This window comes from Salmo salar, chromosome 01 (genome assembly GCF_965601325.2).
Source record: "Salmo salar chromosome 01, fSalSal1, whole genome shotgun sequence".
NCBI classification, from domain to species: domain Eukaryota; kingdom Metazoa; phylum Chordata; class Actinopteri; order Salmoniformes; family Salmonidae; genus Salmo; species Salmo salar.
This window is the reverse complement of record NC_138291.1, coordinates 95,830,253-95,845,720: the sequence shown is the minus strand read 5'-3', so window position 1 is coordinate 95,845,720 and position 15,468 is coordinate 95,830,253. Positions and strand designations below refer to the sequence as shown.

The 15,468-nt window shown below is 44.7% G+C and overlaps 1 protein-coding gene across 1 annotated transcript in view; it reads left to right on the top strand.

The window, feature by feature from the left end:
- Positions 1-232: 232 nt before the first annotated feature.
- Positions 233-15,468, top strand: part of LOC106610511 (neurabin-2) — a 31,792-nt gene continuing 16,556 nt past the window's right edge. Inside the window, exon 1 of the mRNA XM_014209897.3 lies at positions 233-2,364. Coding sequence (XP_014065372.1) covers positions 901-2,364 — 1,464 coding nt within the window. The 5' untranslated portion in view covers positions 233-900. The remainder of the gene's footprint in view (positions 2,365-15,468) is intronic.

Genomic DNA, 15,468 nt, shown 5'->3' with positions numbered 1-15,468 from the left:
GTGGAAGCAGGATGCGACGATCTTAAACGGACACTAACCTGACGCACTCGGGTTTTGATTTCCTCAGAGTCCTAAAGTGCCCTAATTTTTAGAATCAAGTAGATTTATGTTTATTTGGCTCGTCTATTTGATATCATAATTTTAATGATATAAAACGTGTGTATGAAGTAGGCCTCACAAATATATTGATTATCACTAGGTTAATATTCCAGGTGTAGGAATTAAAATGTAGAGGACCAGTGAAAACGACCGGCGCTATGACCCCGTTGCGCCCGATTCTCAGCAGCGTTAACGTTGGTAAATGCTATACGGGATCCTTGAGACGTCCATTCCCTAAACCCTAATTTAACCATAACCCTTACCTAACCCTTACCATTTAAAATGTAAACTTCAACGATGTAATTCCAGAGTTGGGACGTCCCAAGGAACCCGGATAGCACGGACCGTTTTATGCGAGCGAAGAGGACACAGTGGCATTAATCAGCAGCTCAGAAAATCAAGAGATCAAAATGATGCTGCTGCTTGTGAAAAGGGATTAAACGGAATAAATCTTTCGTCAGTGGCAAATCCATCGTTCATTAGGTTACTGTTCCAGTTTTCTGCAGTGATGTTTTTGTAACCAGCGCATTTTATCCGGGTTTTTGGTCAGGTTGGCGTTTTAATGACTAATGAATCGTTTTCAATTTCCATGGGAAAACACTGGATGCACGCAGCCTAAAACAATACCGTCGTTTTTTAAATTCTCTTCTGCTATTCAGTTCTAGTCGGCACGGCACATAGGCTCACCGACTCCCCAACATAATTGACTGTCGGTGAGAACGGACCAATTTGTGCTGACAACCGAGGAAAGGAAAGGGAAAGATGTCGTTGCTGAGCAGCGGTTGTGATGCTTGACTGATCATGATGAAGACCGATTCCTCATCTTCTAAAAGCACCGGCTCCGGTTCGACGCTGAGGAGCCCATCCCCGCACCGGAACGCATACGAGGCGGGGATGCAGGCGCTGAGGCCTGCCAAGGACAATGCTGCGAAAGGCGATCATATGCAGGAAGGGCACCGCGGCCGCAGGAGTTATGGCTCCAATGTTCACCGTATCAAGAACATGTTCCAGCAGATGCAAGGCCCAGGGAGCACATCTCCCTGCAGGGAGGGAGGGGAGGACCCAGAGAAGACTACTGAGAGGGTGCGTCTCTCCCTCCCCAGAGCCGGTAGCCTGAATGAGAATGTGGACCACAGCGCCTTGCTGAAGCTGGGATCCACTGTCTCAGAGCGGGTTAACCGGTTCGACCCTAATGCCAAAGCGGAGAATGGGCAGGCTCTCCAAGCTTCATCACCCAGCTACTCCAAGTTGCAGGAGACACGGAAGATTTTCGAACAACAGAAGGCGGCCCAGCAGCTGGAGCGGGAGAAGCAGGCTGCTGCCACCAACCGGGTCCTGCTGAAAACAGAGCAGACCTCGGGCCTGGGCATCCAGGATGGCAGGCTGGACGTGGTGGCGCGGTTCAATGGCAGCACAGAGTCCCTGGACAGCCTGGACACCACCGAGGCCGTGTCCCCCACCGTCTCCCAGCTCAGCGCTGTCTTCGAACGGGCCTCAGAGCTCCGCAACAACCTGCATCGCCTGTCCTCCACACCTCCGCTGCCCTCCCGGGGGGTCAGCACCAAGGTGGGGGTGCAGCTCAACTCCAAAATCATATCTAAGAGGGCGAACCGTGCTTCTGCCCTCCCACCAACCAGTCAGGAGGAGGAAGGGGGTTGGGGCCGCAGCCAGAGGGACCAGGATGGACCTCCCAGAAGCCTCAGGGCCTCATCCTCCTCCACTTCCGATGGCCAAAGCGGAGGGAAGAATGGAGGGCACAGTGGCCCCACACTCCCTGAGCCCAGAGAGGGCCGGGATAAGACTGGGCCAGACTCTGGGTCCCAGGCCAAAATTGAGGGCCAGTCTGAGGATCGTTCTGGTGACCTGGAGCCCAGCAGCACCATAGTTAAATCTGACATCCACCACTTCTCTCTGGAGAATGGAGAGAACAGTACAGAGAGAGAGGCCCAGGTAAGGGAGACCTCTCCCAAGGGCACAAGCAGTGAGAGGGGGAGGCAGGGTGGAGATGGAGAGATGGGCCAGGGGGGTACAGCAGAGGAGGGGGAAGAGAGGACTGTAAAGGAGGATCAGTCAGTGGGAGAACAGGTGGCTATCAGAATGTACAGCGCAGTGGGGGAGGACTCTGGAGGGAGCCAGCAGGAAGAGGAGGAGGATGAAGATGAGCCATACGAGCCCGAGTCCAGCTGTCATGAGAAACCTGGGCTGCCTGAAGAGGAGGACCCTCCACCTAGCCGGAAGATCTGCTTCAGCACGGGGCCTATCAAGGTGAGTTCACACTCTAATAGAATAAACACCCACTCACACACCTGCATACATACACATATATACACACACACACACACACACACACATATATATACACACACACACACACATACATACACACACACACATACAAACACACACGCACCGGCACACACCCACACACACCCACCCACACATGGACCCATACACACACGCACACACACCCATACACGCACCCACACACACGCACACACACACACACGCACACATCCACACACGCGCTGTATTCAATTATATTTAGTACTTCATATGTCTCCATCTTTACAACCAGTCCTTATGTAGTGTGGCCCTACGACAGATTTCATATGTCTCCATCTTAACAACCAGTCCTTATGTAGTGTGGCCCTACCACAGATTTCATATGTCTCCATCTTAACAACCAGTCCTTATGTAGTGTGGCCCTACCACAGATTTCATATGTCTCCATCTTTACAACCAGTCCTTATGTAGTGTGGCCCTACCACAGATTTCATATGTCTCCATCTTTACAACCAGTCCTTATGTAGTGTGGCCCTACCACAGATTTGATATGTCTCCATCTTTACAACCAGTCCTTATGTAGTGTGGCCCTACCACAGATTTCATATGTCTCCATCTTTACAACCAGTCCTTATGTAGTGTGGCCCTACCACAGATTTCATATGTCTCCATCTTTACAACCAGTCCTTATGTAGTGTGGCCCTACCACAGATTTCATATGTCTCCATCTTTACAACCAGTCCTTATGTAGTGTGGCCCTACCACAGATTTCATATGTCTCCATCTTAACAACCAGTCCTTATGTAGTGTGGCCCTACCACAGATTTCATATGTCTCCATCTTTACAACCAGTCCTTATGTAGTGTGGCCCTACCACAGATTTCCTTCAAGCCATAGATTATATGCCTAGTAATTTCCCCACTCCCCTCCCTCTGCCAATAAACATTACACTCAAAAGTTCCAAAATAAGAAAAGACATTTCAAATGTCATATTATGTCTATATACAGTGTTGTAACGATGTTCAAGTACAAAAGGCAAAATATATCAACATAAATATGGGTTGTTTTTACGATGATGTTTGTTCTTCACTGGTTGCCCTTTTCTTGTAGCAACATGTCACACAACTTTCTGCTGTGATGGCACACTGTGGTATTTCACCCAGTAGATATGAGAGTTTATCATTATTGGATTTGATTTAGAATTCTTTGTGGGTCCAAGTAATCTGAGGGAAATATGTGTCTCTAATATGGTCATACATTTAGTGGTTAGAATGTTGGGCCAGTAACCGAAAGGTTGCTGGATCGAATCCCCGAGCTGACAAGACATCTGTCGTTCTGCCTGAGCAAGGCAGTTAACCCACTGTTCCCCGGGCGCCGAAGACATGGATATCGATTACGGCAGGCCCCCGCACCTCTCTAATTCAGAGGGGTTGGGTTAAATGCGGAAGACACATTTCAGTTGAAGGCATTCAGTTGTACAACTGACTAGGTATCCCCTATTTCCCTATTGGGCAGGAGGTTAGGAAATGCATCTCAGTTTCCACCTCATTTTGTGCACAGTGTGCACATAGCCTGTCTTCTCTTGAGAGCCAGGTCTGCCTACGGCGGCCTCCCTTAATAGCAATTCTCACTGAGTCTGTACATAGTCAAAGCTTTCCTTAAGTTTGAGTCAGTCACAGTGGTCAGGTATTCTGCCACTGTGTACTCTCTGTTTAGGGCCAAATAGCATTCTAGTTTGCTCTGTTTTTTTGTTAATTCTTTCCAAAGTGTCAAATAATTCTCTTTTTGTTTTCTCAATTTTGTTGGGTCTAATTGGGTTGCGTCCTGGGGCTCTGTGGGGTCTGTTTGTGTTTGTGAACAGAGCCCCAGGACCAGCTAGCTTAGGGGACTCTTCTCCAGGTTCATCTCTCTGTAAGTGATGGCTTTGTTATGGAAGGGGTGGGTTATTCGCTTCCTTTTAGGTTGTTGTATAATCTAACGGCTCTCTTCTGGATTTTGGATAATTAGCGAGTATCGTCCCAATTCTACTCCGCATGCATTATTTTAGCACAATTCTTCATGTAGAGTTTCAATTTAGTGTTTTTCCCATTTTGTGAATTCTTGGTTGGTGAGCAGACCCCAGACCTCACAACCATAAAGGGCAATAGATTCTATAACTGATTCAAGTATTTTTTGCCAGATCCTAATTGGTATGTCAAATTGTATGTTCCTTTTGATGGCATAGAAGGCCCTTCTTGCCTTGTCTCTGAGATCGTTCACTGCTTTGTGGAAGTTACCTGTGGCGCTGATGTTTAGGCCGAGGTATGTAAAGTTTTTTGTGTGCTCTAGGGCAACGGTAACTCGATGGAATATGTATTTGTAGTCCTGGCAACTGGACCTTTTTTGGAACACCATTATTTTGTCTTATTGAGATTTACTGTCAGGGCCCAGGTCCTTCTCTCTCTCTCTCTCTCTCTCTCGCTCTACTATCTCTCTCTCGCTCTCTCGCTCTACTATCTCTCTCTCGCTCTCTCGCTCTACTATCTCTCTCTCGCTCTCTCGCTCTACTATCTCTCTCTCGCTCTCTCGCTCTACTATCTCTCTCTCGCTCTCTCGCTCGACTCGCTCTCTCTCGCTCTCTCTCGCTCTCTCTCTACTCTCTCTCTCTACTATCTCTCTCTCTCTACTATCTCTCTCTCTCTCTACTATCTCTCTCTACTCTCTCTCTCTCTACTATCTCTCTGTCTCTCTCTCTACTATATATCTCTCTCTCTCTCTACTATCTCTCTCTCTATCTCGCTATCTACTCTCCCTCCCTCTCTCTACTTTTTTTCTCTATCTCTCTATCTACTCTCTCTCTTTACTCTCATTCTCCCTCTCTCTACTATTTCTCTCTCTCTACTCGCTGTCTTTACACACTCTCTCTACTCTGTAAATAATTGTTAGGGAGGAACAAAGAGGCAGAATAATTAGCATAGCTGCTCTTTTATTGTGTGTTGGCATATTCTGACTGTCTGGGTTTATAAAAGGTCAACAGTTGTGCAGTGGTTGGTTTTATATGGGTGGCAGTAATGCACCTACAAATATGTTTTGCAAACTGCCATTAAACTCCAAAGAAGAATAAGTGGTTGGTTTATATGGGCTGGTTGGTGGTTGGTTCATGCTCATGTGCTTTAAGTAAGTTAATGTACATCACTAGATGAGGAGAAGTCATATTAAGGATTTTTCTCTCAGCATGGTAGAGAAGTAGCCCTGATATGGCTGTAGCCTCCATTATCCAGAACCAGCATGCTTCATTTCCTGCTGATGGGCTATCCACTGTGGATGGGGTTCCCATTGTATTCAATCTGGTTAGCTAGGCATATGCTAGAACATTCACACCTGGCATAATTACCTTTATTTGCCAATGACATTTATACTCATTTCAAACGGAAGGTGTGGTATGTTACCTGTAAAAAATCTAAGGCAATCTTTACATGACCATCTTTCAAACAACCCCTTAGTTACCACTTATGTGCAGGTAGACCCCTTTCTACATATCAGTGGGTAACTTGGACATTTGGAAGGGTGGTGGTTGTTGTTAAACCATGGGGGCTGTTTACAGTTCAAAATAGGGAGGTGTTAATGAAGTGGAAGTGGAACAATGGAAGTGTTAATGATTTACCTGCAAAAAAACAGAGAACCATTCACACTGACCTGATACCTATAGAGAAGGAGACAACCATTCAGACTGACCTGATACCTATAGAGAAGGAGACAACCATTCACACTGACCTGATACCTATAGAGAAGGAGACAACCATTCACACTGACCTGATACCTATAGAGAAGGAGACAACCATTCACACTGACCTGATACCTATAGAGAAGGAGACAACCATTCAGACTGACCTGATACCTATAGAGAAGGAGACAACCATTCACACTGACCTGATACCTATAGAGAAGGAGACAACCATTCAGACTGACCTGATACCTATAGAGAAGGAGACAACCATTCACACTGACCTGATACCTATAGAGAAGGAGACAACCATTCACACTGACCTGATACCTATAGAGAAGGAGACAACCATTCACACTGACCTGATACCTATAGAGAAGGAGACAACCATTCACACTGACCTGATACCTATAGAGAAGGAGACAACCATTCACACTGACCTGACACCTGTATTTTGGTTACAAGGTCTGTGAAAATGCAGGAATCATGACAAAGTCTTTAGGTGGCTTTTATTTTTCCATGTTTTATTTGTTGTTGTTTTTTTTAACCTCCTACCGCTTTCAGATATACCAAAACCTTGGGTATACAAATGCAGGCAAGATAAATTAGTGGGATTTTGGTCTGTGTATGCATTTACCCAGAATTTGATTACCGTAATTTCCAGATTATTAAGTGCACCTGAATATAAGCCGCATCCACTGAATTTTAAAAAAAATATTATTTTGAACATAAATAAGCCGCACATGTCTATAAGCCGCAGGTGCCTACCGGTACATTGAAACAAATGAACTTTACACAGGCTTTAACGAAACACGGCTTGTAACAAAAATAAATAGGCTTTAACGAAACACGGCTTGTAACAAAAATAAATAGGCTTTAACGAAACACGGCTTTTAACAAAAAATAAAAAATTAGCAGTAAGCTTTAGTTGTCTTTTTGCACTGAGTCAATTCCTCACGCTGCTGTTTCCAACGTCTTATCATCGACTCATTAAGACCAAGCTCCCGTGCAGCAGCTCTATTTCCTTTTCCAACAGCCAGATCAATCGCCTTCAACTTGAAAGCTGCATCATATGCATTTCTCCGTGTCTTTGCCATAATGAGGGTGACAAAATGACTACCGTAATCAGAATGATGGGAAGTTTGAGAGCGCTCGATTTAATCTAAACAGTAAACAAAAAAGTTGTTTGACCTTAACCCGTTCGGCAATTTCATTGGTCTAATGAAAGCTTCATGCCGCCAAAAAACTGAGCACGTCACAGAATGTGTTTTTTTGAGAAAAAAAAATTGAAAGCGGGAAAAATCCATATATTAGCCGCGTCATTGTTTAAGCCGCGAGGTTCAAAGCCTGGGAAAAAAGTTGTGGCTTATAGTCCGGAATTTACGGTAGGTGAAATGGCGCTGCCAAAGTAAGCAGAATCCACATTAAACAGAATCCACATTAAACAGAATCCACAGTAAGCAGAATCCACAGTAAGCAGAATCCACAGTAAGCAGAATCCACAGTAAGCAGAATCCACAGTAAGCAGAATCCACAGTAAGCAGAATCCACAGTATACATAATCCACAGTATACATAATTCACAGTAAACAGAATCCATAGTAAAGACAATCCAGAGTATGCATAATACAGACAGAATATAGCAAAAAATTATTTCAGAATCCACATCCACTATTTAGGATTGCAGTTGTTTCAATTGATCATAGTGGTTTATTTGTAGAAATTGTAGTATTTTTAAAAATTATTATTGTTTTATTTGGAATGTTCGTTTTATTGATTGTGAAAATATTTGTACTCAGGGCACCATTGTGAATGAGACCCTGGTGTTAATTGGGCTCCGAATAAATACAAGTAAAAAAAGATCCGTATATATTATAGACATACACCAAACGCTATTGGAGACAGCATAATCAGATGGAGACTACAGCCAAGCCATAACCAGGCAAGGAGGAGAGAAGTTGATTCAGAGTGTCTCTCTACTGACGGGGAAGTGTAAGGATCTGAGAAGCAGCGTACGATTCTCTGCTAGCCCGTCTCAGTCTCCCTGCTCTGTCATGGTCTGCGTCCCAAATGGTAACCTATTCCCTATAGGGAGCATTACTTTTGACCAGGGCCCATAGTTCAAAAGTAGCGTACTGTGTAGGGAATGGCCTCTGGTCAAAAGTAGTGCACTATGTAGGGAATAGGGTGCCATTTGGGATGTAACCCTGTTCTTTGCAATCCCAGCTCAGTCTCACTGCATTGCCCTGAGGTCTCCAGAATTAACAAGGAGAGAGAGAAGCCCTGCCTTGATACTATTAGGTCCCACAGTCACACATGCAGCGCCAGCAAGCCAGCTCAAGCAGTGAATGAGACACTTCTGGCCTCTATCATGACAATTCATGTTGAACGTTTCCCCTCTCTCTCTCTCTCTCACTCTCTCTCTCTGTCTCTCTCTCTCTCTGTCTCTCTCTCTCTCTCTCTCTCTCTCTCTCTCTCGCTCTCTCGCAGAGTGGGGCTATGCTGTGGGCTTTCCTTATAATACTGGACACAACAGTAATAATAATCTATAGTGCTTTTCATTACAGAAATACATTTCAAAGCGCTTTGCGGCTGACTGTCGCTCAGTCTTTTTGATATTTTCTGTCTATTACACTGTACCCTACAGTGTCTGTCATCAGGAACAACCCCTCCCCTCACACTGACACAGTCCTTCACACTGTATCAGAGTCTCCTTTGTTAGATGGTTGGGGGTATAGTGCGTATGCATGGGAGTCGGGGAGGGAGGTCAAATTGAGGCCTTTTATATGGCAGCTAAGATTTCATGGTTTTTAATGACTGCAAGGACTGGTCAGAAAACTTATTATACATTTTTTACCTTTATTTAACCAGAAAAAGCCCATTGAGACCCAGAGTCTCTTTTTCAAGGGAGACCTGGCCAAGAAGGCAGCAACAATCAATACATGACATAATTAAAACATACAACAATACAGCACAACATGATCCAGCCTAAAAAAAAGCATTTACACTCCTCTGTGACAGTCTCCCATCAATATTTTAAATTCATTCAGTGGCACTAACATATCTAGATGAAGCATGGATTGTATTGCTCTCTCTCTCTCTCTCTCTCTCTCAATTCAAAGGGCTTTATTGGCATGGGAAACACATGCTTACATTGCCAAAGCAAGTGAAATAGTTAAAAAGTGAACATAGTCAAAGCTTTCCTTAAGTTTATTCTGCCACTGTGTACTCTCGGTTTGAGGCCGAATAACATTCCAGTTTGCTCAGTTTTTTTGTTAACTAATTGCCACACTAGAAATAATTATCTTTTTGTTTTTCTCATGATTTGGTTGGGTCTAATTGTGTTGATTCTAGTGAACCTCTATCTCTGTGTACCTTTCTCTCTCTTTTTGTCTCTCTGTGGTAAAGGAAGTGCTCGTGCTTGGCCATTTTTGTGAATACTTCCCCATCATTGTAACCATGCTCTCCCACTCACCCAGACGCCCACACACAGGGGTTGTTGTGGTGACAACCGTTGGGGTCTGTGTCAAATGTATATATTTTTTCTCTTCTAAAACTGGCACAAACAGCATCGCTGGTAGAGTTCAGTTCACACTACCGGCTTTGTTCACTCTTTTTAACACCCTGCTTTCCTTCTCACACTCCCTGTCTCTATCTGCCACCATTCTCCTCCTGTTTTTTTTTTTAGAAGTGGATAAAAATAGCAGCATTGTGATCACTCCAGACAGGCCTCTCCTTTGGGCTGTCTGCTTGTTTTAAACACAGGAAGCTGCTCTCCAGCTCCTCATTTCTTATTGATTGATTTATTTGGTTGTTTCCTGTTTATACATCACTGCATTTCAGAACTGTTCTCTCCTGTTCTCCTGGTACAATATGCTTTGAATTATTGAGCCTAATATTGATTGGGAGATTTGTTGTTGTTGAGATAATCTCATTTGAATTTGTACCACTATGTCAACCAGTGACAGAATTCACCTGGCTTGCTCCCTCTCCAAATATCGTCCCACCTCGACCATCCTTCCCCAGTCCTCTCTCACTGATGAATATCTGCAGCCTACACAGTGACAGCACATAATAATCATAGTCAATGCTAGCTTCAGTCACAAATACACATCCGTTTTTTTACACTCTCTGCAATTCAAACAAATAACGAATACAAAAATAGTATTTGATGCAATTATAGCCCAGTAGACTTTGTTGACTAGATATTGAAATGTGTTAAAAATCCATTTAGCAGGTAGAAATTGTAGTATATTTGCAGCATTAGTAAAATGGAGGGTCTTTACTTGGAATGCCAGGGTGATGTAATGCAGCACAATGTGGCCAGCTATCCTAAAACTGTCCATACCATGAATCTATTGGCCAGTCATATCTTACACACTGTACTATCCTGTGAATCTATTGTCCAGTCATATCTTAGACACTGCCCACGAGAAGGGGGGGAAATGGGGTCCAGGCAGATAATCAACAAGGTCATTCTGTTCCTCTTTTCTGGCTGGGCTGCACCATGTTATACAGTCTATGGGCTGCACCGTGTTATACAGTCTATGGGCTGCACCGTGTTATACAGTCTATGGGCTGCACCATGTTATACAGTCTATGGGCTGCACCGTGTTATACAGTCTATGGGCTGCACCATGTAATACAGTCTATGGGCTGCACCGTGTAATACAGTCTATGGGCTGCACCGTGTAATACAGTCTATGGGCTGCACCGTGTTATACAGTCTATGGGCTGCACCGTGTTATACAGTCTATGGGCTGCACCGTGTTATACAGTCTATGGGCTGCACCGTGTTATACAGTCTATGGGCTGCACCGTGTTATACAGTCTATGGGCTGCACCGTGTTATACAGTCTATGGGCTGCACCGTGTTATACAGTCTATGGGCTGCACCGTGTTATACAGTCTATGGGCTGCACCGTGTTATACAGTCTATGGGCTGCACCGTGTTATACAGTCTATGGGCTGCACCATGTAATACAGTCTATGGGCTGTGTTATACAGTCTATGGGCTGCACCGTGTTATACAGTCTATGGGCTGCACCGTGTTATACAGTCTATGGGCTGCACCTTGTTATACAGTCTATGGGCTGCACCGTATTAGACAGTCTATGCCTCTATGGGCTGCGCCACGCAGCTCAATGCACACTACAGTACAGTCCTGCTGCATGCAGCCTCTGTGTGTGGTGTCTATATGTGAAGAGCACTACCTCAGATTAGTGCATCTACAGACCTTGTTACGTAATGCTGGACACTAGTGCTTTCTGGTGGTTTCTGGGAATGAGTCACTAATAGATGACTTCTCTTTTCTGACAACTTCATTTAGTCCATGACAAAGTGCAATACCAATATAGTACAGTAGGAATAGTTTATGTAAGCACAACAGGTAGGCTACATCCTCATTTGGTCTTCTTCATACAGTTCTCCAATGCCTGTGTTGTCCTTCCTTACCCATATGGAGTTGTGTCTCAAATGGAACCCTATTCCCTATGCCATTTGAGATGCATACGTAGTGTCATTCAGCTCTGTGGCTGACCTTGTTATCATGCTGTGCTAATGCCCACCCAGGGTCACCTCGGCTTGGCTAAGCTCAATGTGACACAGTGCTGACCAAGCCAGCACTGCCAGCAAAAACACATGCTCTGCTCCTAACCGTTACCATGACAAAGGCATCCACTTTCTTGGCTGGAGGAGGGATGGCTGGATGGAGAGGTGGCAGGATGGAGGGGTGGAATAATGGAGGGGTGGCAGAATAGAGGGATGACAGGATGGAGGGGTGTAATAATGGAGGGGTGGAATAATGGAGGGGTGGCATAATGGAGGGGTGGAATAATGGAGGGATGACAGGATGGAGGGTTGACATAATGGAGGGTTGGCATAATGGAGGGTTGGAATAATGGAGGGTTGCCATAATGGAGGGGTGGAATAATGGAGGGGTGGCAGAATGGAGGGATGACAGGATGGAGGGGTAGAATAATGGAGGGGTGGCATAATGGGAGGGGTGGAATAATGGAGGGATGACAGGATGGAGGGGTGGAATAATGGAGGGTTGGCATAATGGAGGGGTGGAATAATGGAGGGTTGCCATAATGGAGGGGTGGAATAATGGAGGGGTGGCATAATGGAGGGGTGGAATAATGGAGGGTTGCCATAATGGAGGGGTGGAATAATGGAGGGGTGGCAGAATGGAGGGATGACAGGATGGAGGGGTAGAATAATGGAGGGGTGGCATAATGGAGGGGTGGAATAATGGAGGGATGACAGGATGGAGGGTTGACATAATGGAGGGTTGGCATAATGGAGGGTTGGAATAATGGAGGGTTGCCATAATGGAGGGGTGGAATAATGGAGGGGTGGCAGAATGGAGGGATGACAGGATGGAGGGGTAGAATAATGGAGGGGTGGCATAATGGGAGGGGTGGAATAATGGAGGGATGACAGGATGGAGGGGTGGAATAATGGAGGGTTGGCATAATGGAGGGGTGGAATAATGGAGGGTTGCCATAATGGAGGGGTGGAATAATGGAGGGGTGGCATAATGGAGGGGTGGAATAATGGAGGGTGGGCATAATGGAGGGGTGGAATTATGGAGGGATGGAATAATGGAGGGGTGGCATAATGGAGTGGTGGAATAATGGAGGGGTGGCAGAATAAAGGGATGGAGGGATGGTAGGGTGGATGGATGGTAGGGTGGAGGGATGGTAGAATGGAGGGATGGTAGGATGGAGGGAGGATGACAGGATGGAGGGATGGTGTAATGGAGGGATGGTAGAAGGTAGGGATGGTAGGATGGCTGGATGGTAGGATGGAGGGATAGTATGATGGAGGAATGATAGGATGGAGGGAGGGAGGGATGGTAGGATGGTGGAATGGTAGGATGAAGGGAGGCATGGTAGGAGGGAGGGATAGTAGGGTAGCCTAGAGGTTAGAGCGTTGGGCCAGTAGCCGAAAGGTTGCTAGATCAAATCCCCGAGCTGACAAGGTAAAAATCTGTCGTTCTGCCCCTGAACAAGACAGTTAACCCACTGTTCCTAGGCTGTCATTGTAAATAAGAATTTGTTCTTAACTGACTTGCCTAGTTAAATAAAGGTTAAATAAAATAATGCTAAAATAAAAGGGTGAAGGGGTAGTAGGACAGAGGGAGGGATGGTAGGGTGGAGAGATGGTTGGTTTGATGGTCGGTGCTCAAGACAGGATGGTAGCAACACAACATGGTAGCAACACAACATGGTACAAACATTATTGGGCAAAGACAACAGCACAAAGGGCAAGAAGGTAGAGACAACAATACATCACGCAAAGCAGCCACAACTGTCATTAAGAGTGTCCATGATTGAGTCTTTGAATGAAGATAAGTACACAATGAAAGCTCTTACAATATTTGATGATGACATGTGCACCACCAAGTCAGAACAGTAGGGGAAAGGGACCAAATTATTAGGGTGAGGCACATGGGCTACTAACAGCTTGCTACACAACATACACCCAGTATTACTTTCTGAGCTAAAGTATACTGTACATACAGTTGAAGTTGGAAGTTTACATACACTTAGGTTGGAGTCATTAAAACTTGTTTTTCAACCACTCCACAAATTTCATGTTAACAAACTATAGTTTTGGCAAGTCGGTTAAGACATCTACTCTCTGCATGACACAAGTAATATTTCCAACAATTGTTTACAGACTAGGCTAATTGACATAATTTGAGTCAATTGGAGGTGTAACTGTGGATGTATTTCAAGGCCTACCTTCAAACAGACCCCAGGGATACTTCCAAAGTTGTGGTGAAATGGCTTAAGGACAACAAAGTCAAGGTATTGGAGTGGCCATCACAAAGCCAAGACCTGAATCCTATAGAAAATTTGTGGGCAGAACTGAAAAAGTGTGTGCGAGCAAGGAGGCCTACAATCCTGACTCAGTTACACCAGCTCTGTCAGGAGGAATGGGCCAAAATTCACACAACTTATTGTTAGGAAGCTTGTGGAAGGCTACCCAAAACGTTTGACCCAAGTTAAACAATTTAAATGCAATGCTACCAAATACTAATTGAGTGTATGTAAACTTCTGACCCACTGGGAATGTGATGAAAGAAATAAAATCTGAAATAAATCATTCTCTCTACTATTATTCTGACTTTTCATATTCTTAAAATAAAGTGGTGATCCTAACTGACCTAAGACAGGGAATTTTTACTCTGATTAAATGTCAGGAATTGTGAAAAACGGAGTTTAAATGTATTTGGCTAAGGTGTATGTAAACTTCCGACTTCAACTGTATCTCCCTGGCATATTACATAATTTATGCAGCAGCATACAATACATTTTTTGACTCACCTTGTTGTGCTGTGCTTGCTTGAACAGGAAGGTGGCGCGGTGGCCCTTCTTGTGGGCAAATTTTGTCATGAAACTCTGTCATCAAAGTCCAGCATTCTCTGGATTTATGGTGCTTTCAAGACAACTGGGAACTCTGGAAAAAAAACAAGATAGAATTATGATGTCAGTGATCTTCAGGTTGGGGCTATAAAAAGAGGCCTGAGTTCCCGACTTGGAATTCCGATTTGAATGACCATTCAAAATGTATTTTCCCCATTCGGAGCTCGTTTTTTTCCCGAGTTCCCAGTTGTCTTGAACTCACTGAAGTCTGAGATTTCCCAATTCAGAGTTTCCAGCTGTTGTGAATGCAGCAGAAGTCATGATGGATTGACAGCATGCCAATGTATTCAACCATTTCTGGCCCATGGTGTTGCATGTGAATGTTTATCCTTTTAAACTTGGAAAAGAGACCCTTAAACCCAGACTTGGACCACACACTCTCTCTACTGAATAGCAGGCTAGTGATTGCTTTGGAACGCTTGAAGTTAGCCACTGATTCCTTCCAAACCACTCCTAGTTGAATTTGCGATTTCCAACTTGTTGTCTATTGTTTATATCCAATGGCCGAGGAGCCCCGATACGTTTTATATCTAATTCATTTTCATATGAAAAGGATTTGCCAGTAGATTGTCGACTTGATTCATGATGATGACTGCTTGTCTAGCTTGCTAGCTAAGATTTTTTAAGTTTGATGTTGACATGATTAGTCCATTATAATTGTATCTGTGGCCAATGACCTAGAGGCTTTTTGGATATGCACGTCTAATGTAAAGCTATTGCAGCTCCCAAGGTGCTTGCATTTTTGAGCTCTCCCTGTAGATTTTGCGGTGACGTAGTGTCCACATGAGTGACAGCACACTGAGCCAATCACAGTGCAGCTAGAGAACATTACCAACCACTATGCTCTGTATTTTCTGCTGGCTGCCCCACCACCACAAAAAGCACAGAGCTAGGCTGAAACACCTGCATTTTGGAGCTGCCTTACTTAAGAAAGCAAAAAAGAGACCAT